Source organism: Danio rerio, chromosome 22 (genome assembly GCF_052040795.2).
Source record: "Danio rerio strain M-AB ecotype USA chromosome 22, GRCz13ab, whole genome shotgun sequence".
Lineage (NCBI taxonomy): Eukaryota > Metazoa > Chordata > Actinopteri > Cypriniformes > Danionidae > Danio > Danio rerio.
The window spans coordinates 19,789,190-19,816,727 of NC_141042.1; the positions used below are offsets into that span (position 1 = coordinate 19,789,190).

The 27,538-nt window shown below is 35.1% G+C and overlaps 3 protein-coding genes and 2 long non-coding RNA genes across 5 annotated transcripts in view; 4 read left to right on the forward strand and 1 right to left on the reverse strand.

Moving 5' to 3' along the window:
- Window positions 1–15,761, reverse strand: part of LOC147831556 (uncharacterized) — a 95,404-nt gene extending 79,643 nt beyond the window's left edge. The window contains exon 1 of the long non-coding RNA XR_015521901.1: window positions 15,418–15,761. This is a non-coding gene — a long non-coding RNA (uncharacterized LOC147831556). The remainder of the gene's footprint in view (window positions 1–15,417) is intronic.
- Window positions 1–27,538, forward strand: part of LOC148679500 (uncharacterized) — a 186,689-nt gene that overhangs the window by 51,783 nt on the left and 107,368 nt on the right. The window lies entirely within an intron of this gene.
- On the forward strand, window positions 10,003–11,680 carry si:dkey-21e2.13. Its single transcript, XM_087304240.1, has 5 exons — window positions 10,003–10,462; window positions 10,548–10,689; window positions 10,816–10,954; window positions 11,100–11,351; window positions 11,434–11,680. Exons 1-5 carry the CDS (start codon window positions 10,330–10,332, stop codon window positions 11,587–11,589), a joined length of 822 nt encoding a protein of 273 aa, XP_087160366.1. The 5' UTR covers window positions 10,003–10,329; the 3' UTR covers window positions 11,590–11,680.
- On the forward strand, window positions 18,709–20,021 carry LOC141375005 (duodenase-1). The gene is made up of 5 exons (XM_087304245.1): window positions 18,709–18,790; window positions 18,878–19,022; window positions 19,141–19,279; window positions 19,435–19,686; window positions 19,789–20,021. The coding sequence occupies exons 1-5, from the start codon at window positions 18,727–18,729 to the stop codon at window positions 19,942–19,944; spliced, it is 756 nt and encodes a 251-aa protein (XP_087160371.1). The 5' UTR covers window positions 18,709–18,726; the 3' UTR covers window positions 19,945–20,021.
- si:dkey-21e2.14 lies at window positions 24,906–26,217 on the forward strand. The gene is made up of 5 exons (XM_087304241.1): window positions 24,906–25,018; window positions 25,108–25,252; window positions 25,370–25,508; window positions 25,648–25,899; window positions 25,980–26,217. Exons 1-5 carry the CDS (start codon window positions 24,955–24,957, stop codon window positions 26,133–26,135), a joined length of 756 nt encoding a protein of 251 aa, XP_087160367.1. The 5' UTR covers window positions 24,906–24,954; the 3' UTR covers window positions 26,136–26,217.

Here is a 27,538-nt window from a genome sequence, read left to right on the forward strand (position 1 = left end):
GGGGGGGGGGGGGGGCAGGGGTCTTTAAAACTACTGGTCAAACATTTGTATTTTAAAAATGAATGAAATAAAAACAAGGCGACACAGTGGCACCATAGGTAGTGCTGTCACCTCACAGCAAGAAGGTTGCTTAGTCGTTCGAGCCTCGGCTGGGTCAGATTCTGTGTGGAGTTTGTATGTTCTCCCTACTTTCCCTCCGGGTGCTCCGGTTTCCCCCACAGTCCAAAGACATGCGGTACAGGTGAATTGGGTAGGTTAAATTGTTTATAGTGTAAGAGTGAATGAGTTTGTTTGGATGTTTCCCAGAGATTGCGGCTAGAAGGGCATCCGCTGGTTTATTCTGCTGTGGCGACCCCGGATTAATATAGGGACTAGACGAAAAGAAAATGAATGAATGAATGAATATATATATATATATATATATATATATATATATATATATATATATATATATATATATATATATATTATGATATTGTGTTTATACAACAGTTTGAGGGCATAATTGTGTATATAAAAACAAAATCAAACATGGAGAGTCTCAAAAACCTTTTTGTATGTGGAACTACTTTCTTCCGCATTGGATTCAAATCATAAGCTGACAGTTAAACAGTTGAGCATGCATCTTTTAAACTTTAGATCTGTAGTGTCTGCTTCTTTCTGGCTGTATGTGGGCGGAGTAATACACAAAGGGTAAAGAGGCTGTAGGAGTTCTGATATTCCAGAATATTGTACAGCTATCAGCCTATCAGATTTGAGAACCAGACAGAATTGTTGTATATATATATATATATATATATATATATATATATATATATATATATATATATATATATATATATATATATATATATATATAGTTGAAGTCAGAATTAATAGCAACCTGAATTATTAGCCCCCTCACCGTTTATTTTTTCCCCATTTTCTGTTTAACAGAGGGATTTTTTTTCAACACATTTCTAAACATAATAGTTTTAATAACTCTTTTCTAATGACAAATTTATTTTATCTTTGCCATGATGACAGTACATAATATTTTACCAGATATTTTTCAACACTTCTATACAGCTTAAAGTGATATGTAAAGCCTTAACTAGGTTAATTAGGTTAACTAGGCAGGTTAGGGTAATTAGGGAATTTATTGCATAACAATGGTTTGTTCTGTAGACTATCAAAAAAAAGAAACGTTTAAAGGGGCTATTGATTTTGACCTTAAAATGGTTCATAAAAAATTTAAACTGTTTGTAATCTAGCAAAATAAAACAAATAAGACTTTCTCCAGAAGAAAAAAAATATTATCAAACATACTGTGAAAATTCCCTTGTTCAATTAAACATAATTTGGGAAATATAAAAAAAAAATGAATAAAAGGGGGGCTAATAGTTGATTATAACAGCATAAATTTATATCTTTGTGTTTGTGTGTGTGTGTGTGTGTGTGTGTGTGTGTGTGTGTGGTACTCTACCATTAACTGTTCTCTAAGTTTATCCAACTATGATGACCTCAGCTGCTGAGAAACCCACAAATGTGAAAAGGGTGTATTCCCATCCTGTATATTCCTAATAGATTCTTAAGTTATGTTGGGGGGAAACTAGGTTTTCAAAATATCCATTAATCAAAGTAAATGTATACATCTGTTACATACTATAAACGATTAATTCTGGCTTCTTAAGCTTTCCCTGGGTAAATGTTTTTAAGTAAATGCTGGCAGAACATATTGTATACTGAATGCATGTGAGCCAACTAAATGGCAAGATATGAAACAAAACATACAGATAAAGCTTAAATCATTATAGAAAATGTGTTGCATATCTGTTAAAAAAAATAATTTAAAGAATTGTCTAAATTTGTATTAGTATTATTTAGTGTTTCTATAACATGATTTTGCACTGTAGCTGGATTTTTTATTAATATAAATAATAATAATAGTAATATTAATAATAATCACACAAAATGAGAAAGTGAACTGGATGTCTACATGAATGGATGAATAGGACACTGAAGTGGTTACTGTGTCCAATGTTTCAGCCTGGGTGAAAACTGAAAACTATTGACTTTCTAATCAACGAAAACACATGATTATCCTGAATAACACAAAATGCGAAAAAAAAAAGAAAAAAAATTAGCTACATGCAACTATTCCAGTTTACAGATGATGTAGAAATACAGAAATGGAGGAAGTTGGATCATTACAAAAGATCATCAGTTATTTGATCAGGGCAAGTACACAATAATTGAAATGTTTATTGATTTTAACAAGTGGTTGCAGTTTGTAATATTATAATTTTATGAAGATAAATTTGATAAGTATCTTATCAGACACATCTCCTGCAGACAATCTGATCACATTTTTTATTATGATACAGGAAATTCTGTACATATTTTATGTCTAATGTCCAGTTAAAATGTAGTATTTTATAAATAAACATTCACTTTGCTGCTAAGTACTTTTAGTGAGATTTTCCACGTTTAGCTTAAAGATGTTAGCATGTAGCATCACCTTTGATTATGAAGTCAATAAAAGGTTGTAAGTACCTAAACTCATCAGAAGAGGTCAGCCTTTCTTTCTTCACTTGCAATGATTAGGCCTTATTGACATCTTAAAGCCACAGTTTGACTTTTGCTGCTAGATAGAACACAATTAAAACAACGACAATGAATGATGTAGCTTGGTGATCTTGACAAGGATGTAGCTTTTAGCGCTAGTTCTACCAGGAAGACCTAATGGGACTTCAATCATCACAATTAGTTTCGACCAATAGCTAGGAGACACAAGGAATAGATAAGCTGTCCATTCACTGTTTTATGCAATTGATAACCGATTTCAAGGCTGAGATATTGCTCCTGATATTGGAGATTTGAGGTGTAGTTTTGCATTTTGAGTGAGAGATTTCAGAAATTGTGTGACAAGAAAAGATTTAGTGTGAAAGCAGTTGGAAAAAAAACTGTAATGTACAAACAGCATTTTTGTCACTTCAAAAAGTATGCGCATGATTTCAGAAAATGAGCTAATCTAGCACTAAATATTAGAAAATTTCACCAAAATGCTGTATTTTAACGTCTTAATCAAATAATAAATACGAAGAAAATAAGCAAAAAAACATCCACTCTCGGAGAAAAAGAATCCCCCTTCACTAGGCTGGTTACGGGACTGGTATGAGTGCACCCTTAAGGTCCTCCACAGACTACACTATAGCAAAGAAAAACTCAAAGCTCAACAAAATAGATATCGAATTTAACAGGTGTTCACAGACAGTGCAACCTCACCCACATGATCTGGTCTTGCCCCAAAATGTCTGAACTTATTTTTCAAAGCAATCTCAGACATGTGGGCTATTATCTAAACCAAAACCTTCATATTGCAATTTTAAGTAAAACCTGAAATGATTTCCATGTGCCAAATATTTAAAATACTGTCATTTCCTTTTCCTTCCTTGTTGCTCATGAGAGAATTATGTAGAAACCCCACCAACTACCCGTAAACTAATTCTGGAAACATGACATGTTAGGCTTTCTGTAATTGGAGAAGGTTAAGGTCTCTCAAAGGTTTTATTTATGTTCTTAAAAGTGTTTAAAAGAAAAACAAAAAGCAGAAATTTCATTTGTATACAATGAATGCTATTCACGCACACACACACACACACATACACACACAAACACACACACACACACACACACACACACACACACACACACACACACACACACTTACAAGCTCAAAATACAAAACATAAGATGTACCAAGGAAAAATCAACAAATTTCTGGAAAAATTCCTCAGATATCTTGGTCACACACTTCTTGGGATCATAAAGTTGCTGCAGATGTTTCAGCTGCACATCTAGGAATCTCTCGTTCCAGCACTTTGCAAGTCAATTGACTTATTTTTTTTTTATTTCAACTGCTTCCACAGATAATCTTTACTCTACACAATTTCTGAAGCCTGACACTCAAACAAGAGAACCACACAGCAAATCTGCAAAACCATTTATTAATGCTCATCCTTTGACTCAGTTTTCACTTACATGACACATGACATGAATATCTAATTAACAGAAAATCTAACATATCTTTCTGAGACCCCCCAATTGTTTTTCTTTCTTTTCTACATCCTTTGGGTTAAAATAATTCTACAATTTAAAGTTTTTACATTTTGTTTTTATTTTAAATTTTACAGCATATTCTGTAGTGGACCACAGGACCATTTTAGTTTGAAACGATTGCCAAACTCAGACAACAAAACTGTACAGGATATGACTGTAAAGGGATATTAATCCAACATCAATATAACAAAAACAAAACAAAAGCAATTTTTTCCTTTTGTATTGAAATTAATGTAACAGTTTAGTCTGAAAGAGAGCCGAACTCAAAAACAAAAAAGAAGTGATGTTATTCAAAAACAAATTTTAACATAAAAGCGATTTAAAACTAAATGTTGTCTTTCTTTTATTGACTCTAATTCTCTAATTGTCAGACTCTAAATCAGAGTCTCCCTCAACTATTAAAGAATCCTCTCTGCCTCAGTTCTGCCTCCTACAACATGCAGTCATTAATTACATTAACATGGTTCTGGTGTCCACTATAGTGGACATTTAAAAAAGGATAATATTTTGAAACACAAACAAGTTAACAGCTTTGAAAGCTAAATGTATTGTTCCGGACACTTTAATAAACAAATTTATATGTAATAATAATAGTAAAAAAAAAAACAATTAAAGAGCTAAACTTTACATGCCTCGCTCCTTCCCATAAAATGTCCTTTTTTGTCTGTCAGCCATTTTGGTTGCAGTGTAAGAAGGGCAGGCACTTTTTTCCAGGGGTTTCAGTACAGCGTAACCGCTACTACGTCATCGGGTGGGCGTGGTCTATCTGTGAATTTGCATAGGTCACGGATCATGCGCAGATTGTGAAAACAGCCGTTTGATTCAGATACCTGTACGTATTCGCAGGGGTTTCGTGTCCAATACCATTTATATGCAGTACAAAATAGCTCTCCTGATCGCAGGTGTTTCATGTGAAGTCAGTGTATGTTATATTAAACAAATTAACTTAAGATACCTCTCAGATTACATTAATACTGTATAACTTAAGATACCTGTCCTCAGGTATCCCAGGGCTTTTGTGTCAAATACTTTATATATCATATACAGTAACATCAGATACCTGTCCTGATCCCAGGGGTTTCATGTATGATCACTTTTATATTATATACAGTAACATCAGATACCTGTCCTGATCCCAGGGGTTTCATGTATGATCACTTTTATATATATTAACATCAGATACCTGTCCTGATCTCAGGGGTTTCATGTATGATCACTTTTATTTTATATACAGTAACATCAGATACCTGTCCTGATCCCAGGGGTGTCATGTATGATCACTTTTATATTATATACAGTAACATCAGATACCTGTCCTGATCTCAGGGGTTTCATGTATGATCACTTTTATATTATATACAGTAACATCAGATACCTGTCCTGATCCCAGGGGTTTCATGTATGATCACTTTTATATTAGTTAACATCAGATACCTGTCCTGATCCCAGGTGTGTCATGTATGATCACTTTTATATTATATATATTAACATCAGATACCTGTCCTGATCCCAGGGGTTTCATGTATGATCACTTTTATATTATATACAGTAACATCAGATACCTGTCCTGATCCCAGGTGTTTCATGTATGATCACTTTTATATATATTAACATCAGATACCTGTCCTGATCCCAGGGGTTTCATGTATGATCACTTTTATATATATTAACATCAGATACCTGTCCTGATCTCAGGGGTTTCATGTAAGATCACTTTTATATATATTAACATCAGATACCTGTCCTGATCCCAGGGGTTTCATGTATGATCACTTTTATATTATATACAGTAACATCAGATACCTGTCCTGATCCCAGGTGTTTCATGGATGATCACTTTTATATTAGATAACATCAGATACCTGTCCTGATCCCAGGTGTTTTGTGTATGATGACTTTAAATAAAAATAGAAAATAAATATGAGTTATGTTAATTAACTAAGATCGAGAAAGAAAAATTAACCACGATTTATTACAGAAAATGTGGTATTTATTTGTTTAAACATGACTGAACACCATATTTTAAACTACAAAAACACGGTTAATCTTACCACAACCATTATTATTTGGTTTAAAATGGAAGTACAAAAGCCCAGAGACAGTAAAACGGAGTAATACGGATTAAAACGAGGTCACCTGTTTTTGCTAATGAAATCTTTAAAATATAACATTATAACAACAAAAAAATAACATGTATGATTGTTTTTTGCTTCGTTATCCACCGCGGTAGGTTCTTTATCCATAATCATCCTGTTTGAAATGACCGCGCTAAAAAAGAACCTGTACTGCGCATGATCGGTGACCTCTCAGTATTTATTATTTTTTTTAAGGGGGCGTTTCCCAAACACCGACCGAGCCACGCCCATTTTACGTCGTGGTAATGAAACCCCTGGAATTTAGTGCATGCCGTGTAAGAAGTGATTCCTAGCATGCCAGCCAATCAAATGACATCTCACTAAAAAGCCCAGGATGTTGATGTTCATGGACTTTCTCTTTAGTTTTTCTTTGTTCAGTCCTCCTGCCATCAACTTGTTTCTTTGTTTTCTTAATTCATTGTTAAATCTCATTTATTGAATGGTTTATTGAATTATTGAATTGAATAATTATTGATTTATTGGATTATTGAATAGTTTAACTCTGTCTTTGTTTTGCACTTTCCTTGTTATGTGTACTGCAACACATTTCGTGCAAAAACAACCATGTCAAGTAACTTAAATCCACTTTCATCCCAATTCTGATGCTCAGTTTGAACTACCGCAGATCAGCTTCACCTCAGTTATTACAATACCTTACCATAACGATATTTTGTATATATATTCAACATAAATTGACATTAAATAATTCTAAACCAATCCATCTGTGATTTAAAAAAGATAGAACAGGAATTAACAGGAACCATATTATCTCTCACTTATACCACAAACTCACTTGATCGTTTCCACTGATTAACTTTATCACAGGCACCATCTCTCTCAGCTCTAATGAAGAAATATGTTTCTTGTGTGGTAAATAAGTCAGTGCTGGTTGGTCTTTACAGATTATGTGGTGGAATCATCCGGTTTTATTCACAGATTAATCATATATGAAGTTACATATGAAGTTACATTTCTATAGCTCAGATAATCTTAGTAACACTCAGGCATCAGGACCATCTTATCTCACATACAGTAAGGTGGTGGTGGGGGCCCTCATTTTGTCTCTGGCCCCATAACCGAATGAAAGTAGTGCTTATTATCAAAAAGACAATAACTTGACTTTTTTGCAGTTTTTGCAGTTGTTCCAATCATTTTATATTTTAAATGAGGCTTAAACCGCTTTCTAGTGCCATTTTATCTGCTAATAACTTGTGTTTGGACACAACTGATAATGTGAATGCTTTTTGATGCCCCAAAATTTGTTCCATAGTGTTGTCAAACTGCTTACCATGCTATATTGCTACTTGAGTATTTATTTAAACTGAGGATTACATTAAACTTTCACATATTGGTGTTTTAAATGTAGTCCAGTCTGACAGTGAATAGTGCAAGTGCTGCTTGTTGTGAAGCCAGAGCTACCAGCCGGCAAATGGGTCTGCTTGGTCCTAAAACCTTCATTAAACTCTCTCTGATTATATTTGCATTTTATTTGATAAGGCATATTTCTATCCTATTTCCTAACATTAGTTCTAGATACGCCAGAACATAATTCCAACAGCCCTAATAAAGCCAAAACTAAAGCAGCCTATCACCATCTAAAAAACTTGCACAGATCAGATCCTTTATATAAAAGTGAGACCCAGAAAAACTGCCAGCAGGACAGATTACTGCAGCAGACATCTCAACAGTCTTACTCAAAGGAATATTACTTACAGTAGCTGCATCTTTTACAAAATTCTGCTGCCATACGACAGGCCAAAACCAGGAACCATTCTAGTTGTTAAAGACTTTCTTCAAAAATGTCTCAACTGCAAATTTGTGCATGATAGTCAGCAGGAGTTTATTTGTATTGAACCCCCTAAATTCAACTGTCACTCCTCCTTACATTGACTCCACCACAGCCTGTTGTCCTGGCAGTCATGTGTCTCCGTTAGATTTATCAGGGTTCTCCACAGCACAATGAAGCCCCTCAAAACAGATCTTTTTAACTATTATAATAACAGCATATGATCTGAAGCAAAGCACAGGCAAGTAATATGACTTAAGCCTGGTTTATAATTCTGCATCAAGTGATCGCCGTGATCCATGGCGCATACCTTGCGTGTTATTGTGCACACTTCTGTGCACAGTTTGTGTTGCTCTGCAATAACACTTCCGAAATGCTAGGCACTAGGTTTTTATGTTCCTCTGTGTCGAGTTTCTTCACTGGTGTTTTGTTTTTTTTCTGAACGCTACCTTAATGTACAAGTAGTTCATACTCACTCATTTTGAGGCAGGAACCAGCAGATGTGCAACAACTTGTAAACACTTGCTCCATCGGGCTCGCGCGGCTCTCGATCTCGACCACACTCTTCAGCGCTACCAAGATGACCAATCACAGAGCTCGCACTCTGTGTTGTCGCGACGTGTTGCTACAATTTTGAAAGGTGCACATTAGCGTTGGTGACGGCCACGGTGAGGGATATGCGTCCATGCACAGGCTGCACCGGAGCATATGCATGCGCTTGACGCAGAAGTATAAATCAGCCATAAAGGGCCATGAAACCCCGCACTTTCGGATCATGTCTTCCTCAAAATTTTTTCACAAAATGCATCATAATGGACGTGGAGGAGTGGGTGTGGCCAGCAGAGCAGAGGAGAAGGAGGGGAGCGATTAACTGTTGTAAGTTGGCTCAAAAAATGAAACAAACCGGTAGGATACCCATGATTTTATAGTTTACAAAGTTAAAATGCAAAGAAATCAACAGTAATTGAATGTCCTGCTATATTTGTTATTCGTAACTTCATATACACACAACCACAATTTATATCATCATAGCTAAAGATAATCGTGTTTATATAAACACTATAAATAAGGACTTCTCCCTCTATCCCCAGGTCTGAATGCAGACTCAGTGTAGCAGGTCTCTTGCCCTGTCTATTGCAACCATTAGCCCTGCTAGTAATCTAAAGAATTTAGGCAAACACAGCAGTACGGCGATGTGTCTACATGTGAACAAACTCAACTGATAAAAGACAACGTCCGCCATTCTCCAATTCTCATACAGCTCTACCGACGTATATGCTTGCTGCACACAAACAGCTTTGCTGTATTGACCCTGACAAGATTGCAGGGAAAAACATGCAACAAACCCCATGGATCATGGAAACAAACACATACGACACTTCATAAACGGCTAAATACTGTGTGCCGCATGAATAATAAAGATGCAAGCTATTCACATAGAAAGAGTAAACTCTGCTATGAATATTAATGAGAAACCGACACATCATCACTCCACTTGCAGTTTTGTGCTACATCACCGATTTTGATCCCACCCCAAAAATCATTTTAAACACCGAAGATGAAATTAGCTGTTAAAAGCTCAAAATTATCCAGTTTTCCCCACAATTAAAGCTGACAAGTGCTAACATTGTCTTAAATGATGCTCAATACACACAAATCTGTTAACATCTCAAAAAAGTACTCGAGGATTTCTTGAACCTTTAAGTGATACACATGGACGTGCTTGACAGACTGACTCTGAGAATAAGAACCTGTTGAATGAAACTGTTATTTTTCTTTTATGTTCTTTTATTCTAATTGAATAAACATTTTTATTTGTATTTTTTTGAAATACAAATAACCTTGCTGTCTATGGAGGATGATGATGACACTCTCAGATTTTCCCTAAATAATCTTAAATTGCATTTTGCCAAATGTTCAAAGATAACTGTTCCTAAACCTAAAATTCATTTGTCCATTTTTAGCACTATGCTTGAATTTCTCATAAAAAAAAAAAAAAAAAAAAAAAATTGACTTCTCTCCTGGCTTTAGTGAAATTACTGAATTCTAAGCTGGACTTCATTCAAAACCCTGTGAAGTAAAAATACAAATTTGGTGGCCTTTAACTTTTTTTTTTTTTTTACAGTTCATGCACATTACTTTTAAAAGGAAGCATTTTTTTCTTTTTGTGAGAAATTCACTGAGTCAGTTGATTTGACTTTCAAAATGTCTCTTTAAAACAGCCAATCAAATGGGTCACCTCCACTCTTAAAAAAAAAAAAAAACTGCTGTTCAGGATGCACTACTGAAAAACGACTGTCAATCTGAATGTCTCCACCCAACTTCAGTGTATTTATACAGTGTTTGTATAGTGAGAGCTCACTGATCTTCTTCATCATGACCATCATCACCATCTCTCTGCTCCTGCTGGTTTCTCTGGTGCCACACCTGACCTTCACTGGTGAGACATGACTTACAGGTTTGTTAATACTATTGAAATACATTTGGTGAGTAATTAACTAATTGACTAACACTATTTCTTTCAGCTCGTGTGGGCATAGTGGACGGCACAGAAGCAGAACCTCACTCTAGACCTTACATGGTTTCTCTTCAGAAAAAAAGCCGGCATATCTGTGGAGGATTCCTCATTCATCAACAGTTCGTCTTGACTGCTGCACATTGCTGGAAGTAAGAGTTTTGTTTAATGTGAACTGTGTTGAGCTAAAATCCCTTTTGAATGACAATGTTTTGATCAGCTGTAGTAAAATCATACAGTGCATCACATGGCAGTGATACAATATGCTTTTCCAACAGAGGTGATCCCCTCACGGTTGTGGTTGGTGCCCATGATTTGAGGATGACTGATAGTTCCAACTCCTTTAAAGTGACATCCTACGTCCAACATCCAAACTTTGATTCGAATACTTTTGAGAATGACATTATGCTTTTAAAGGTATCAGCCTGTAATACTTTTAGTTGTTTTGAATGTTTGATTATGTATTTTAAAATAATTCTGTTCACCTTTGCATTTGATGCTTCTGTTTTCATTCAAACAAACAAAAACAGCAGAATAATTAATAAATGTCCTTGCATTATAGTTGAACAAAAAAGTCACACTGAGCAACAACGTTGGACTGATATCATTACCAAAATATGGAGAAGATGTTAAAGCAGATACTGCCTGTAGTGTTGCTGGTTGGGGAAGACTGTCGAAAAAAGGCCCAAAACCTGATCGTCTAAGAGAGGCAGAGACAGTCATAGTGAACGATGCAGAGTGTGAACGCAGATGGGGACAAACTTATGTAGCTTCAGAGATGATCTGTGTTTATGGTCCTGGTGGAACCTGCAAAGTATGTATTACAATTAATTCAGACTTAATTTTAATGTTTGAACTAATTTCACTAGTGACATGTTGATCTGTGTTTTTAACAGGGGGATTCAGGAGGTCCTTTGGTTTGTGGAGACACTGCTGTTGGTATCACATCCTTTAGTGACCCATATCTCTGTAATTCACGTGTCTATCCTTCTATTTTTACTAGGATTTCAGCATATCTTTCATGGATATACCATCTAACTGAAAATGTTTAATGAAGTCATGAAAAAGAATTTAAAAAATTGAAGAAATGTTTTTAATTCTTTCATAAATCTTACAATAAATGTATCCAATGTCAAGCATCAATCAGTTGTTTCATCTTCATTGTGACAACCATTTAGAATTTATATTTCATATATAAATATTTGATATAATAAATATTTCATAATTACAAGATGAGGGGTCTTTTAAAGTACTGTTCAAAATTTGTTCATACTAGAATCAATCAATAAATAAATAAATTAATTAATAATCTCTTAAAGTCAAGTGTTATAAAATCTGCCTGGATTTTTCCTATCCAAATGCAAAAGCTTCCCAAATGCACATGCAGAGATGTAAATGCAAAAGTTTGATATCATTCAAAAGATAACCCTTTGAATTTTTATAAAACACTGTTGAAAATGAATAACATAAATGTATATGTTGTCTGTGTTATAATAAACATCTCCATAAAAAGATTAGCTTTATTTTTGTAAAGTCAAATTTGAAAATGTACCTTTTAGGTTCTGTGTGGTCTAGGTTGCTGTAAATAATTTTGTTGGTTCCTGTTCATGTCAGTAATCATAGGAAAAAAGAAAAATGTCTCTATCATAATCTATGCAAAAGTTATACTTTTCCAACTAATGAGAGTACGGATGGGGGTATTGGGCCACTACGGACCTTTAAAATTCAAAGAATGCGGAAGCAAATGACATCACAGACCCGGTGCCGGGTACGCAGAGGTACAGCTACACTCTAGACTAGTGACAACTTTTATAATTGTATATAAAGAGATACAAACTCACAGGCCATTTTATTAAAAAGACCTTGCCACACTTGCACTCTCAGGCACATGCACTTTAAATGTCTACACCTTTCCACCCCTACACCTATCCCTCACAGTGATGTCGTTTACAGAGTACAATTGAATGTCTACCAGTCTCTTTGGAATCTGGATCAGTCTCAAAAAAGAATACATTTACAATGTAAAATTCATACATACACAGCACAATAACGATTACAATATCCAATTCATAATTACAACACACAATTTGTGAAAAAGTCATAAGTATTTTTGGCCAAATTAATTGGATTTGTGTATTTATACTTTATGTTTGGAATTTATTAATTGGATTTGTGTATTCATGAATCGTATTCGTAAATTGTATAAGTGAAGTTTCATAAACAAATTTTGAGAGGAACACGTGATATGATTGAGCACGACTGGCCGCTCATCTGTAATCAGTAATAGAGTGGAGGAACTATGACGTCACTTTGTAGGCTAATCGGCTGCTAGCATAAAACTGGTTCCCTCGTGAAAATCCCTATAGGATTTTCCCATAGGCTTTTCGAAGATTGCAAATAATAAACTCTGCGTTTAAACACTGTTCATGACACTTACACGTTTTGTCCAGCCAGATAATCCTCACACGAAAATACAACTTTGAGCACTTTTGGATCTTAAATACAAACGCAAGAATTGAAAAGCTAACATTAGGTTACAAACGGACTACACTGCCCTCGGGGCGCTCGCCGGTGACGTCAGCACCACCCTGCTACAGGCAACTTTTCAAGCTTATTTTTTAGAAATAATGTCCATGACAAATAATTAATCTATTTGTTTATTATAATAGAATCCACTGTATATATTATAAACAAATAAATACGCAAAAACACATAGACCTATGTGCCTTTTGGATCATTTTTACATGGGAAATACATCTGTTTTGCTTTACGGTTGTTCTAAAAGTTTTAAAAATGTGTGTATAAATGTGCCTACATAGTATTATCATAAGACATATTAAAATAAGTGTATCGCTCGCGTGCACACAGCCTGCTTACCTCAACAGACAACAGAAATGAGGTGTGAGGAACTATCAAATGCCTGCAAGTTCCATAATCGTAGACACAGAGCAACATTCAATATTCCTTTTTGTCACAAAATACACTGAAAATCAGCCCATACAGTCACATATGCTGTACATTTTACGGAGGAGTGTAAATATGTTATGACAGAGTTAAATGTGTTCAGATGAAGAAGAAAAACCCGACGAAAAATCACTTGATCACATTAAAATGACAGTTAACATGCATATATTTTTACACATTTATTCATACGTTTGCATTACTGAGAGCAGGACAGAGACAGGCTGCACTAGTAAGCAGTATCTTCATAATATTGTTTATTAAAATGATCAACAAATTAATCTGTCTCGACAGCCTTTACAAGTGAAGGAATTATCTGCACACAATCTGAATTCCCAATTAGAGTAATACTACAAACTATAAAATACTATTCATGAAAATACCTAAATAACAGACAAATCCAAATGCCCATCACGAGCGAGCTGCGCTCCAGACCAGATCAGCTCGATGACGTATAATGTCTCCGACAACACCTGTAGTCCCAATTAGCAACTTGATAGCAACCGTCTTTTTAAAGAAGCATAACCTATTTAAAAATTTAAGCGTGTACTGTAACTGAGGTGTTTTATGTCGTAGAACAAAACGTGAAAGTATTTTGAGTTTGTGTTAGCCACAAGCCTTATTTAAGCGATTATACTGAAACCCCATTTAAAAAACCCATTGACTTTGGGACGAGGGAACCGGAACTGCTAAAATGCTAACTCGCTTCCGTGTTTTTGCATACAAATTGACGTCATAGTTCCTCTGTAGCAGTCGATTCTGTTCCCCTCGGAATGTCTGTTCCCCTTTACCGTTTAAACTACATGGTTTGTGTTGTTGCCGAGGCACCATACGTATGATCGCAAACAACGTACCCGTGAAGCACAACTTGATATACGGGAAGCAGAGTGGTTCTTAAAGTACGTATTTTTCGCGAACCTGAAAATGAAGTTTCTCAACGTAATCTAGAAGGTTTTTCCTTATTCCTTAAGCGGAATTTTATTTTAGACAGCATGTTTGCCATACACAGGTTTACATTTTAGTGACAAATTTACAGCAGGTATACCATAGCAATTTCCAAAGAGATAAACAAGAAAATAAAATTTTTTACATTTCATTTTTTTATTAACAGGAAAAGCATTTGTAGTCTCCTTCTTTTGCTGGATTATTAAAACATAAACTCAGACATTAGAAAATAGCTAAGAATGCAAACAAGAACCACAGGTAATATGTAATGGAAGTGTACGATTGATTTTATTGCGCTACTTTGACATTGCAAGACATAACAAGCATAGCCAACACTTTTGTCCCTTTTCGCTTTCCGTACATCCAGTTGTGTTTAGGTGTGTCTGCATACGCTGTTAGCAGATACGCTTCATAGAGGGGGAACTGGAATTCCAGAAGGGAACAGAATCGACTGCTACACCTCCACTATAATCCAATCAGAGTGATCCTAGTTTACTATAAATGGATAATTTTCTCCCCACTGCTCTGTCTTCGTTTTGGAAAAATGTTTCCCACCAAAAATGCTCGAGCATTTAACCTACACTTCAGCATCATTTAACCTTTTGACATGGAAGAACAAACAAACAAACAACAACTTATGCCAGAACCCCGCTCTCCCCAAAACTTTAGCTGCTGCCTCGACAGAAATCGAGCCTGAATTCTGAAGACGCTGGCACACCAGCTCTTCCAACTTCTACTCCAACTGCCCCACACAACGCAAGCCACAACTCCGACTAAACTGGAGACATCGGCGATCCAAGCCACTGCAAAAAAGCCAAACTCTCATTGATCTCGTTGTGGTCTACTCTCGATAACGTACATGTTTTAAGGGGAAGCCTCACTAGATAACTACACTCCAACAAAGACTAAACATTTAATAAAGATTTTTAAAGACGAGACCAGTGTAAATGGAATGATTTCAACAAAGAACTTACCTCTCAGCGTCTCGCCTTTCAACAGATCCATAACATTCTGACAGCTGAAGTAGTTCGAATGCAAAAGACCAGGCTTTCTAATCTACAAACATTAGTCTACAACATAATCAAATGTTGATAAACATTCATGGAAGGGTGCACTGTTATCATCCAAACCAGCTGCTGAAGCGCGTGGAGCCAGTCTTTCAAGCATAAACACTGTAGTGATTTTAGTCTACAAAATGGCCGCCGACCTTTTGCACTCTGACTCATACTCCAAGGAGCCAATAGCTGAAAGGAGAAGTATCACCATTCAATGAGCTTTCCAAACTTGAGATGGTCCCGCCTTCTCTCTTGACAGTTTCATGAATGGACTGAGTGCAAAGACTTTGTGAATGAATCAGGCCAAATATCCTCAAGATTTTTCAATCATGTTAAGACTTCAAACGTGATGTTATTGATCATGGATTTAGTAAAAGCCCATGATAAACATTACATCCAAATAGTTCCTACTAGGTGGTATCATAGTTTTTCAAGTTTGATGTTGGCTGTTGATATATTTACATTTATTAATAAAACTAAATAAATAAATAAAAAATAAACAATAATAATAATAATAGTGATAATAATAATGAGTAAAAAGAGTATTACCCAGCTAATGAAAGACATTCAACACAACAAGCATTGAAGCTCTTTTGTAACATGCCAATAGTGACTCAAATATCAATACACACGAGTGTCATAGACAAGTTTATAATGGCAAGTCAGTGAGATGTGAAACAGCTAGGTATGCTCATTTCGGTTGGTTTTGCTAATCGACAACCGCCAGTTAACTGGTCAGATTACTATAAAAAAAATTTTTGAAACAAATTCACGCGACTACTTTGTGTCTGACACTTAAAATATTGCATTTTAAAATACTGATTTATTTTGCCATTCTAGCATATTAATAACAGAACATAACAACAGAGCATCTTCACGCACCTGCAGTTTCCAATAGCACGGAAGAACAGAATAAACTAAATAAAATAAATAGGCCTGCCCTAAATTATTTTCCACTTAAATGATTAATTTATATTACAAAACGAAAACACTGACTGATTCTTTTTAAGAACTGGCATAGGCTGTTTTTTTTTCAATCATGTTTTTTCTTCCATCAAATAAAAAAAGCAGACTTCCTCAAATCGCTCGCTCCACAGAAAATATGCATTTATTTAATGCCCCACTGTTATTATTATATTACAAAACCTTTTTACATTTTTAATAGAAATCATTATTTTAAAGATTATGTCTTGAAAAAAGGTTTCCTCTCTCACTCGCAGTTCAAATGTGCGTGCTGTGTGATGAAAAGACATTGGCAACGCGCGCATATGTTGACTTTTTGTAAACAATTGTGTTGTTTAAATATGATATTGGAATAATGTGCATACATGCTTTATAAGCTGTAAAATAAAAGGTTAAGCCTATTTGTTGTGTTTATGACGCAGATCCAGGAGGCGATCAGCATCAGTGCTGGTTTGGCAACAACACGTCTCAAACAGCAATATTCTTCATCCATTTTGCTTCTTTGGCAAATATGTCTGTAGGCAGATTTAGCGTGTTTATGTAGTGAGTATGTCTCCATTTATTAGATTTGCAAGGAATATTTATAAATGTCTCGATTAGACCTACAGAGCGGCATTAATGCGTCCTGAAGTAAAGTGAAACGGCTATAAATTCAAGCAAGACAAAGTCATTATATGCAGAGCTATAGACCTTTTTCTATAAATAAAGTATGGAAACTGTGTTCATCTTAACTGAAAACTACAATGTGTTTGCTGGCCTCATGCATCATGCACCAGTCAGTCAGTCTATTAGCGCACAGCACTACTGCAGTTACAGAAAAGTTTGCGCTGTTATAATTCACTCACCTTTTAATACGTTTTGGTGCGATTATAATCTGCAATTAAAAATAATAACAATGACTGAAAGTTTTGAATGGGTAATGTAGCCGTGGCATACCTGTCAACATCGGGATGTGAAAATAAGGGATATGCCCACCATAATAAGGGACAGGTAAATGGTCAGTAATTCATTCATTCATTTTCTTGTCGGCTTAGTCCCTTTATTAATCCGGGGTCGCCACAGCAGAATGAACCGCCAACTTATCCAGCAAATTGTAACGCAGCGGATGCCCTTTCAGCCGCAACCCGTCTCTGGGAAACATCCACACACACATTCACACACACACTCATACACTACGGACAATTTAGCCTACCCAATTCACCCGTACCGCATGTCTTTGGACTGTGGGGTAAACCGGAGCACCCGGAGGAGCACTCGAACGGGGGGAGAACATGCAAACTCCACACAGAAATGCCAACCACAAAGCAACAGCCCTGGATTCCGCCATTTTGGAGTGAAAGTGATCGGCTGCCCATTGGATCTCATTACTGTCGCGATGGCAAGCAGCTGCTTTGTTTTTTATTTATATATTTTAAAAGCGCATTAAAGCTGAGATATAACCTGAAAGATGACAATTCAACACTTACTATTACAATCATCAGCACTTTTAATAGTTTATTTTACAGACTTATAATATGCTGTTGTTCTAATGGAGTTTTCATTCCAAAATGGCCGCCCTCTAGTGGCTGTTTCCCAAATTACACTAGAGTGTCGCCTCTTGGTCATTCTAAGCTCTTTGGCCGCGTGCAAAACAATTGCGGTCGTTAATAAACCATTCAAAAGATGCCCCTCTTAACGCAAAAAGTACATTCGATCGGCCCATTATGCAGCCAATCTAAAATATTAAAAAATAATATTTTTAATCATTTAACTGATATCATTAATCGGTTACAAACGCACCCTTTCAGTTAACGGTAAATCAATTATTTTGAGCATCCTTAGAAATGGCAAAGAAACAATTTCCTGCTTGACTGCTATGAACAGGAGGAGGACATTTTTGGCAATGGAGTAACCTTTCATACATTGACTGCGTTAGATGCATTTGCTTTTAAACAAACTTCTATATCCATAACTCCACTCCACGATCATCTCACCTGCTATGTTGATATGCTATAAATATAAATTCCCTGCTATAAATTATATTTTTGTCATGCCCTGCTATTAGTGTGTTTTGAATGGCTAGATATATCACATGTATTCCTTTTGATGCAAAGCTGCACTGTCAGCAAGATTTCAATCGTGTCATCAAAGGTCACAACAATTTCATAACTTTTTATCACTAATTTACTAACACCATGAAAAGTTACAAGAAGCTCAGTGTCTCCACCCACTTCTCATACTATTTCAAATGCGGTCATCATTAAGAGCTCCCTGATAGTCTTCATCATGACCATCCTCATCATCTCTCTGCTCCTGCTGGTTTCTCTGCTGCCACACTTGGCCTTCACTGGTGAGACTGACTATATCACACACGATTTACACAATTCTGAATAATATTTACGTGAGATGTGCTAACTGAGTAACACCACTATTTCAGCTCATGTGGGTATAGTAGACGGCAGGGAAGCAAAACCTCACTCCAGACCTTACATGGTTTCTGTTCAATATTATGAGCAGCATATCTGTGGCGGATCCCTCATTACTGAAGAGTTTGTCTTGACTGCTGCACATTGCTGGAAAGAGTAAGAGTTGTTTGGTGTGAACTGAAATGTTTAGTCAAACCAATCACTTTTGAATTACATATCTGACATAAACATAAAGTGCATCATATAGCAGTGATATAACATGCTTTTTCAACAGAAGTGATATCTTGATGGTTGTGGTTGGCGCCCATGACTTGAGTAAAGATAAAATGTACAATTCCTTTGAAGTGGCATCCTACCTTCCACATCCAGACTATAATTCTAATACTTTAGGGAATGACATCATGCTTTTGAAGGTATCAACCTGTAATACTTTTATTTGTTTAAAATGTTTTGAATTTCAAATGTATTTAATTCATCTTGGCTTTGGGGACTTTTGTTTTGAACCAACAAACAATACCAATAAGATTACATAAAAAGTTTACAATTAACAACTGTTTTTGTATTACAGCTAAAGGAAAAAGTCAGACTGAGTGACAATGTTGGACTGATATCATTACCAAAGGATGGAGAAGATGTTGAAGCAGATACTCACTGTAGTGTTGCTGGTTGGGGAACACTGTGGATGAACGGCCCAGTGTCTGATCGTCTAATGGAGGCAGAGACAGTTATAATGTATGATGCAGAGTGTGAACGCAGATGGGGATCTGATTATGTGGCCTCAAAGCTGATCTGTGTTTATGGCTATGGTGGATCCTGCATCGTACGTAAAAATAATAAATAAATAAACAAAAAATCATTTTTTATGGTAATGTACAAGCCTGTTTCACTAGTGATGTGTTGATGTGTGTGTGTTTTTAAACAGGGGGATTCAGGAGGTCCTTTGGTTTGTGGAGCCACTGCTGTTGGTGTCACATCTTACAGTGACCATTATCTCTGTAATTCACGTTTGCTTCCTAATGTGTATACTAGGATTTCAGCATATCTTAAATGGATTCACCACAAAATTGAAAATGTTTAGTGGATTTATGAAATGTTTTTTCTGAAATGTTTTTCTTCTATCACATATCTTTCAATAAAACTTTGAAATGGCAAGCATCAATCAGTTGAATTGTCCTCATTTATAAATGCAATACTAAATTAAATTGGGGTTATAGGGTGGGGATGGGTGTGATTGGCGGCAACTTGACAACTTAAATGTTTTTAATGCAAGTACAACTTTTATCTACAGTTTTATGCAAAAATTTGGACCTTTGCAGCTGCATAATTTAGTGATCTTTCTTCATAAGAGAAGGTCACAATAAAATGCCATTCAGTTTCTAAAGAAAGCTAGATAATGTGATGTTTTTTTCAGACAAAAATATGTAGTGTAGCAGTATTGAGATGTGTGAAAGCTGAAACTGAAAAATAGGCTATACAAATGTTTGAGCGCACTCTCTTTTTTGTGGATTTTAAAACCTGTAGTCACTTAATGCTGATTGATTACAACACAAAATTTATTTGAGTGACTCAGTGAACCTTAACAATCCTAACACAGGTGCAATGAAAAGGGATATTTAAGATAGCTGGTTACCAGTTGCGCTTCTCCTTATTGTAAACCGAAAACTAGCACCAAGGAAACCTTAAAAGAACTTCCCAATGACCTAAAAACTAGGATAATTGATACTAGGAGAAGAAAACAAAAAGCGATCATAAAGTTTTTAAGTCTCTACTGTATATCCACAGTCAGAAATATAGTAAGAAAATGGAAGGCCACAGGAACAGTTCTGGTGAAGGAAAGATGGGGTGAGTCATGAAAAATATCTGAAAGGCAAAGGTGAAAAATGGTTTGAATGGTCACAGACCACCTCTAAAGAGCTCCAGGAACATCTTGCTGCTGATAATGTCATTGTAAATCATGTCACAACCTCAACTCTTCACAAAGAACAGCTCAATGGGAGGTGATGCAGAAAAGCATTTTCTGCAATCTGCCAACAAGAAAAGTCGTTTGAGGTATGCAAATGCTCATCTGGACAAGCCTGAATCGTTCTGGACAAATATACTGTGGACAGATGCCACAACCATAGGCACTTTGCGTGGTGGAAAAAGAAAACAACATTCCAGGAGAAGAACCTGCTCTTTACAGTGTAATATGGTGGAGGGTCCATCATGTGTGAATGTGGCAAGCACAGGTACTGGAAACCTTGTCAGAGTTAAAGGTTGCATGGATTCCACCCAGTATCAGCAGATTCTTTAGAGCAATGTTTAGGACTCAGTCAAGAGGCAGAAGTTACTTCAGGATTGGATATTTTAGCAGGACAATGACCCAAAGCACAGCTCCAGATCTATCAAGAAAGGTATGGTCAAATAAGTTACAATGTTCTAGAATGACCATCCCATTTCCCAGACTTAAACATCATTGAACATCTATTGATTGTTTTGAAAACGGGCATTCATGCTTTGCAGCACCCATCAAACCTGATTCAACTGGAAAATTGTTCTAGGAGGAATGGCCCAAAATGCTCTCAGCAACAGTTCAGGAACTTATCCTTGACTATAAGTTTTTCAGTAAAAGGTGGCTGTATTAAAGATTGATATCATTCTGTTGTTTTATATATATATATATATATATATATATATATATATATATATATATATATATATATATATATATATATATATATATTCGTTTTTTCATTTTTTTTTCTTTGGCTTAGTTCCTTTATTAATCTGGGGTCGCCACAGCGAATTGAATTTATCCAGCACAAGTTTTATGCAGTGGATTCCCTTCTAGCTGTAACCCATCTTTGGGAAACATCCATACACACCCTTTCACACTCATATATTACAGACAATTTAGCCTACCCAATTCACCTGTACCGCATGCCTTTGGACTGTGGGGGAAACCGAAGCACCCGGAGGAGCACTCGAACGGGGGGGGGGAGAACATGCAAACTCCACACAGAATTGCCAACTGGCCCAGCCGAGGACACTCTAGACACTCAGACCAGCGACCTTCTTGATGTGAGGCAACAGCACTACCTACAGCGCCACTGCGTCACCCTTATATATATATATATATATATATAAAGAATCTAGATTAGGCTTACAAGCCCAGAAGTCGAAACATAAGGTGTACCAAGGAAAATTCAACAAAGTGCTTGTAACCTTCACCAGATATCGGAACCTTCGTGGCATCATAAATTTGCTGCAGATGTTTCAGCTGCTTATCTATGATAGGAATCTTTCGTTCCAGCATATCCTAAAAATGCTCTGGTAGATTCAGATCTGGTGACTTTGCAAGACATTTGACCTTTTTTTCAACTCCTTACACAGATAATCTTTACTTGTTACACAATTTCTCAAACATGACACTCAAATAAGATAACCACATGGCCAATCTGCAAAACCCATACATTAATTCTTAGCCTTTGACTTTTTTTCAATTTCAATACACAAATAATTTTCGCAATTAATCTATAGGTAACAAAAACAAAAAAAAAACTAACATATCTGAATCCTTTTTCAAAGACAACCTATTAAAATGGCAAACTAAATCAATTTCATCTGTGTGAAAAAGTGCTCTCCAGCTGACCAAAATAAAACCCACCCTCGCTCTGCAGTTGTTCCTTTTATCATGGAAAGACATCCCTTTCCAGTAACTGTAACCTTCATGGACTTTTTGTTTAGTTTTCCTTTGTTCCTTTGTTTTTTTAATTCATTGTTAAATCTCATTTACATTTTATGTATATTTTTCTGTGGATTATTGAATAGTTTAACTCTTTTGTTTTGCACTCTCCTTGTTATGTGTCCTGCAACACAATTCGTGACAATAACAATCAAGTCAAATCACATAGATCCACTTTCATCCCAATTCTGATGCTCAGTTTGAACTATCGCAGATCATCTTCATTACATTTACATGCCTAAATGCATTAGGTTTCTGCAATGACCTGTTATTACACTATTTTACCATAATGATACTTTTGGATATGAATTCAACAAAATAAATACTGACATGTTTATAGCTCTAGATCAAACCATTTGTGATCTGAAAAAGATACAACAAGCATTAACAAGAACTTATAATATCTTACTTCACAAACTGACTTGCTAAACATTAGATAGTTTCCACTGATTAACTTTATCATGAGCAACTCTCTCTCAGCTCTGCTGAACAAACATGTTCTGGTACTTCACAATAACAGTACATGAATAATGAAGTGCTAAGAGTAAGCTATTCGTCATTAGTTTATAATAAAGTAATGTTCAATGCATGCATAATCATGAACTTGTTTTAACTACAACATGATTCCAACCCGGGCTCATTGTGGAAACGTAGCCCCGCGGACGTTTCTGCGGACCGCGATTTCCCGGGAGGTATGTATTCGAGCGTTTTTTTGTTTTCGCGGATCTGCGAGAGGCCGCTGTGCGCGCTTTTTCGCGAAAAAGCCGCCGGATCGAAAAAAAAAAAAAAAAAGCAAACCTGATTTCCGGAACCTGATTTCCGGAACCTGCTGTTCCCTAGGCGTGAGCTAGGCGGACAAACTGATTGCGTCGGGAAAGCCCTCCACTCGGAGGCGAGCCGTCGGCCGGCGAGCGCGAAGAGGAGGGACGGAGCGGCGCAACACCGCCCCGCAGCATTCGCTCGAAAAAAAACAAACGCGGCCTTTACGTACCTCCGGCCACGTAAATCGCGGTCTCCAGAAACGTCGGCGGGGCTACGTTTCCAGAATGAGCTTGGGTTGCATGGTTCACAAGTCCGAGTTCATGTGTGAATAACGGCTATCTTAATTACTTGTTAGTACATGATTGTTTGTTAATTAACATCAACATCAACAGTTTAAACACATGCGTTGATGAGTAGTTAAGGATGAGTTAATGATGGTGTGCCCCTCCAAGTAAAGTCATGTCATAATTATACATTAACAGCTCATGACTTGATGATGAATTACATTATGAATTAATTACATTAATTATACATGAATTAACAACATGTACTAACAAGTAATTAGCCGTTATTTACACATGAACTCTTGTGAATCATGTAGTAAGTAAAGTTAGTTCATGATTAGCACCTTAACTCATCATGCATCCGCTGCATAAAAAATGTAGGATAATCATCCAGGCGATCCCTGATTAATAAAAGGATTAAGTCAAAAAGAAAACGAATGAATGACTGAATGAATGGTATTTTTCTGAATTTTGAATGAGCCTTAAAGAGTCTCCATATACCTTGCAGTCTATGGAGGATAAAGCTCTTATATTTCACGTAAATAATCTTTATTTGTGTTTTAACAATTGTTTAAAGACACTTGTTCTTAAACTTAAAGTTTATTTGTACATTTTTAGCACTATTCTTGAATTTCTCATACAAAAAATAAATAAATAAAATTAATAAATAAATAAATAAAAAACCTTAAACTGACTTCTCTCCTGGGTTTAGTAAAATTATTGAAATTTAGGCTGGACCTTATTCAAACCCTGTAAAATAAAACTGCAAATTTGGTGGCCTTTAACTGACTATTTTCTTTAAACAGTTGATGATGGCTGCACTGCTTTTAAAAGGAGGTAATATATATATATATATATATATATATATATATATATATATATATATATATATATATATATATATATATAATATATATATAATATAATAATATTATATAATATAATATTATATAATATTATATATTATATATATAATATATAATATATATATAATATAATAATATTATATAATATAATATTATATAATATTATAATTATATAATATATATATATATATATATATATATATATATATATATATATATTTTTTTTTTTTTTTTTTTTTTTTTTTTTGTAAGAAGTCAGTTGATTTGACTTTAAAAATGTCTCTTTAAAACTGCCAATCAAAAGGGTCACACCTCTACTCTTAAAAAAAAAAAAACTGCTGTTCAGGATGCAATACTGAAAAAAGGACAGTTAATCTGAATGTCTCCACCCAACTTCAGTGTATATAAATATACAGTGTTTGTATAGTGAGAGCTCACTGATAGTCTTCATCATGACCATCATCATCATCTCTCTGCTCCTGCTGGTTTCTCTGGTGCCAGACCTGACCTTCACTGGTGAGATTGCAACACATAATTTAAAGATTTGTTAAGAATATTGAAAAGACATGCTCTAAGTAATTGACTAACAACACTATTTCTTTCAGCTCGTGTGGGTATAGAGGACGGCACTGAAGCAAAACCTCACTCCAGACCTTACATGGTTTCTCTTCAGAAAAATAGCAAAAATAGCTGTGGGGGATCCCTCATTACTGAAGAGTTTGTCTTGACTGCTGCACATTGCTGGAAAAAGTAAGTTTGTTTGTGTGTGAACTTTGATGTTGAGCTTTGAATGACAATGTTTTGATCAACTGAAGTACAATCATACAGTGCATCATATGACAGGGATACAATATGCTTTTTCAACAGAGGTGATGTCATCACTGTTGTGGTTGGCGCCCATGATTTGAGTGAAAATGAAACTTACGACTCCTTTGAAGTGACATCATACATCCCACATCCAGAATTTAGTTGGCAGAATTATGAAAATGACATCATGCTTTTGAAGGTATCAGCCTGAAATTCTTTTGGCTGTTTTAAATGTTTGATTATTTATCTAAAATGAATACAGTTCACCTTTGCAGCTTCTGTTTCCAAACAAACAAACAAAAACAGCAGAATAATCAATAAATGTCCTTGCATTATAGTTGAACAAAAAAGTCACACTGAGCGACAACGTTGGACTGATATCATTACCAAAAAATGGAGAAGATGTCAAAGAAGATGCTGTCTGTAGTGTTGCTGGCTGGGGAAGATTGTGGCTTAATGGCCCAAGACCTGATCGTCTAATGGAGGCAGAGACAGTCATAGTGAGCGGTGAAGAGTGTAAACGCAGATGGGAATCTCTTTTTAAGCCCTCAAAGATGTTCTGTGTTTATGGCCATGGTGGAACCTGCAAAGTATGTATGAAAAATAATTCAGACATTAATGTTTGAAGTAATTACTAGTGACGTGTTGATCTGTGTTTTTTTTTTAACAGGGGGATTCAGGAGGTCCTTTGGTTTGTGGAGACCATGCTGTTGGGGTCACATCCTTTAGTGACCGTTACAGCTGTAATTCACGTTTGCTTCCTAATATGTATACTAAGATTTCAGCATATCTTTCCTGGATCCAAAAGATAACTGGAAAGATTTAATGAAGTCATGAAAAAAAATTGAAGAAATGTTCTGAATTCTTTCATAAATCTTTCAATAAAAGTATTAAATGGCAAGCATCAATCAGTTGTTTTGTCTTCATTGTCACAACCATTTAGAATTACCATTTTTTTGTAGAATTACAAGATTATGAGGGGTCTTTAAAACTACTGGTCAAAACTTGTTCAGACTAGAAAAAAAAAATTAAAAGACTGCAAAAGACTAAATGTAAATAAGCTGTAACAGTTAGTTTCTAACTGAACTGCTCTACTATTCACTTAAACATAAAGGGATACTGTAGTTCAGAAAAAAATACAATTTACTTACACTTTTACTTGTTCCAAACCTTTGAAGAAAGGTTTACTTTGTACTTTGTAACTATTAGCTTCCATAGTATTTGTTTTTCCCATGATGGAAGTCAAGGGTTACAGGTTTTTATCTTCAAAATATTTTATTTTGTGTTCAACAAAAGAAAGAAAACTTTAAAGTGTGAGTTAATAATGATGATTTTTAAAAAAATTTCTTTGGCTAAGCTCTATCCCTTAAAAAATATTTAAGATTAATAATAATTAATTAATAGTTAATATTTTCAAAATACATTCAGCCACTCTGAATTATTAGCTCCCCAATTTCTGTTTAATGGAGAGTAAATTTTTTCAACACGTAAACAATAGTTTTAATAACTTTTTTCTAATAACTGGTTTATTTTTCGTTGTCATGATAACAGTAAATATATTACTAGATATGTTTCAAGACACTTCTATACAGCTAAAGTGACATTTAAAAGCTTACATAGGTTAATTAGTTTAACTAGGCAGATTAGGGTAATTAGGCAAGTTATTGTATAATGATGGTTTGTTCTGTAGATTATCGAAAAATGAATAAAATAAAACTAGCAAATAATTTTGACCTTAAAATGATTTTTTTTTTTCAAATAAAAGTTGCTTTTGTTCTAGCTGAAATACAATAAGCAAGACTTTCTCCAGAAGAAAAAATATTATCAGACATACTGTGAAACTTTCCTTGCTCTGTTAAACATCATAACTTTCAAAATTCACAGGGGGGCTAATAATTTAATTGTATATATATATATATATATATATATATATATATATATATACAATTAAATTATTGTATATATATATATATATATATATATATATATATATATATATATATATATATATATATATATATATATATATATATATATCTTATACATTTATAAATTCATATTTTTATAGGAAGCTATACAATATTATATTTGTGCATATATATCAGATTACTCTCTACTGAAGCCAAACCTGGAGCTTATCTAACAAAATAAATTACAATAACTGTCCATAAACTAGTACACCCAAATTTATATGTAATAAAAATAATTAAATACAAATTTAAAAAAGGG

Bases quoted from the DNA above. Each gene is read 5' to 3' on its own strand.
- si:dkey-21e2.13 (XM_087304240.1), top strand. From the start codon at position 10,330: ATGTCTCCACCCAACTTCAGTGTATTTATACAGTGTTTGTATAGTGAG. The intron at 10,690-10,815 runs GTAAGAGTTTTG...CTTTTCCAACAG, and splicing joins ACTGCTGCACATTGCTGGAA to AGGTGATCCCCTCACGGTTG. The intron at 10,955-11,099 runs GTATCAGCCTGT...CTTGCATTATAG, and splicing joins ATGACATTATGCTTTTAAAG to TTGAACAAAAAAGTCACACT.
- LOC141375005 (XM_087304245.1), top strand. From the start codon at position 18,727: ATGACCATCCTCATCATCTCTCTGCTCCTGCTGGTTTCTCTGCTGCCA. The intron at 18,791-18,877 runs GTGAGACTGACT...CCACTATTTCAG, and splicing joins GCCACACTTGGCCTTCACTG to CTCATGTGGGTATAGTAGAC. The intron at 19,023-19,140 runs GTAAGAGTTGTT...CTTTTTCAACAG, and splicing joins GCTGCACATTGCTGGAAAGA to AAGTGATATCTTGATGGTTG.
- si:dkey-21e2.14 (XM_087304241.1), top strand. From the start codon at position 24,955: ATGACCATCATCATCATCTCTCTGCTCCTGCTGGTTTCTCTGGTGCCA. The intron at 25,019-25,107 runs GTGAGATTGCAA...TATTTCTTTCAG, and splicing joins GCCAGACCTGACCTTCACTG to CTCGTGTGGGTATAGAGGAC. The intron at 25,509-25,647 runs GTATCAGCCTGA...CTTGCATTATAG, and splicing joins ATGACATCATGCTTTTGAAG to TTGAACAAAAAAGTCACACT.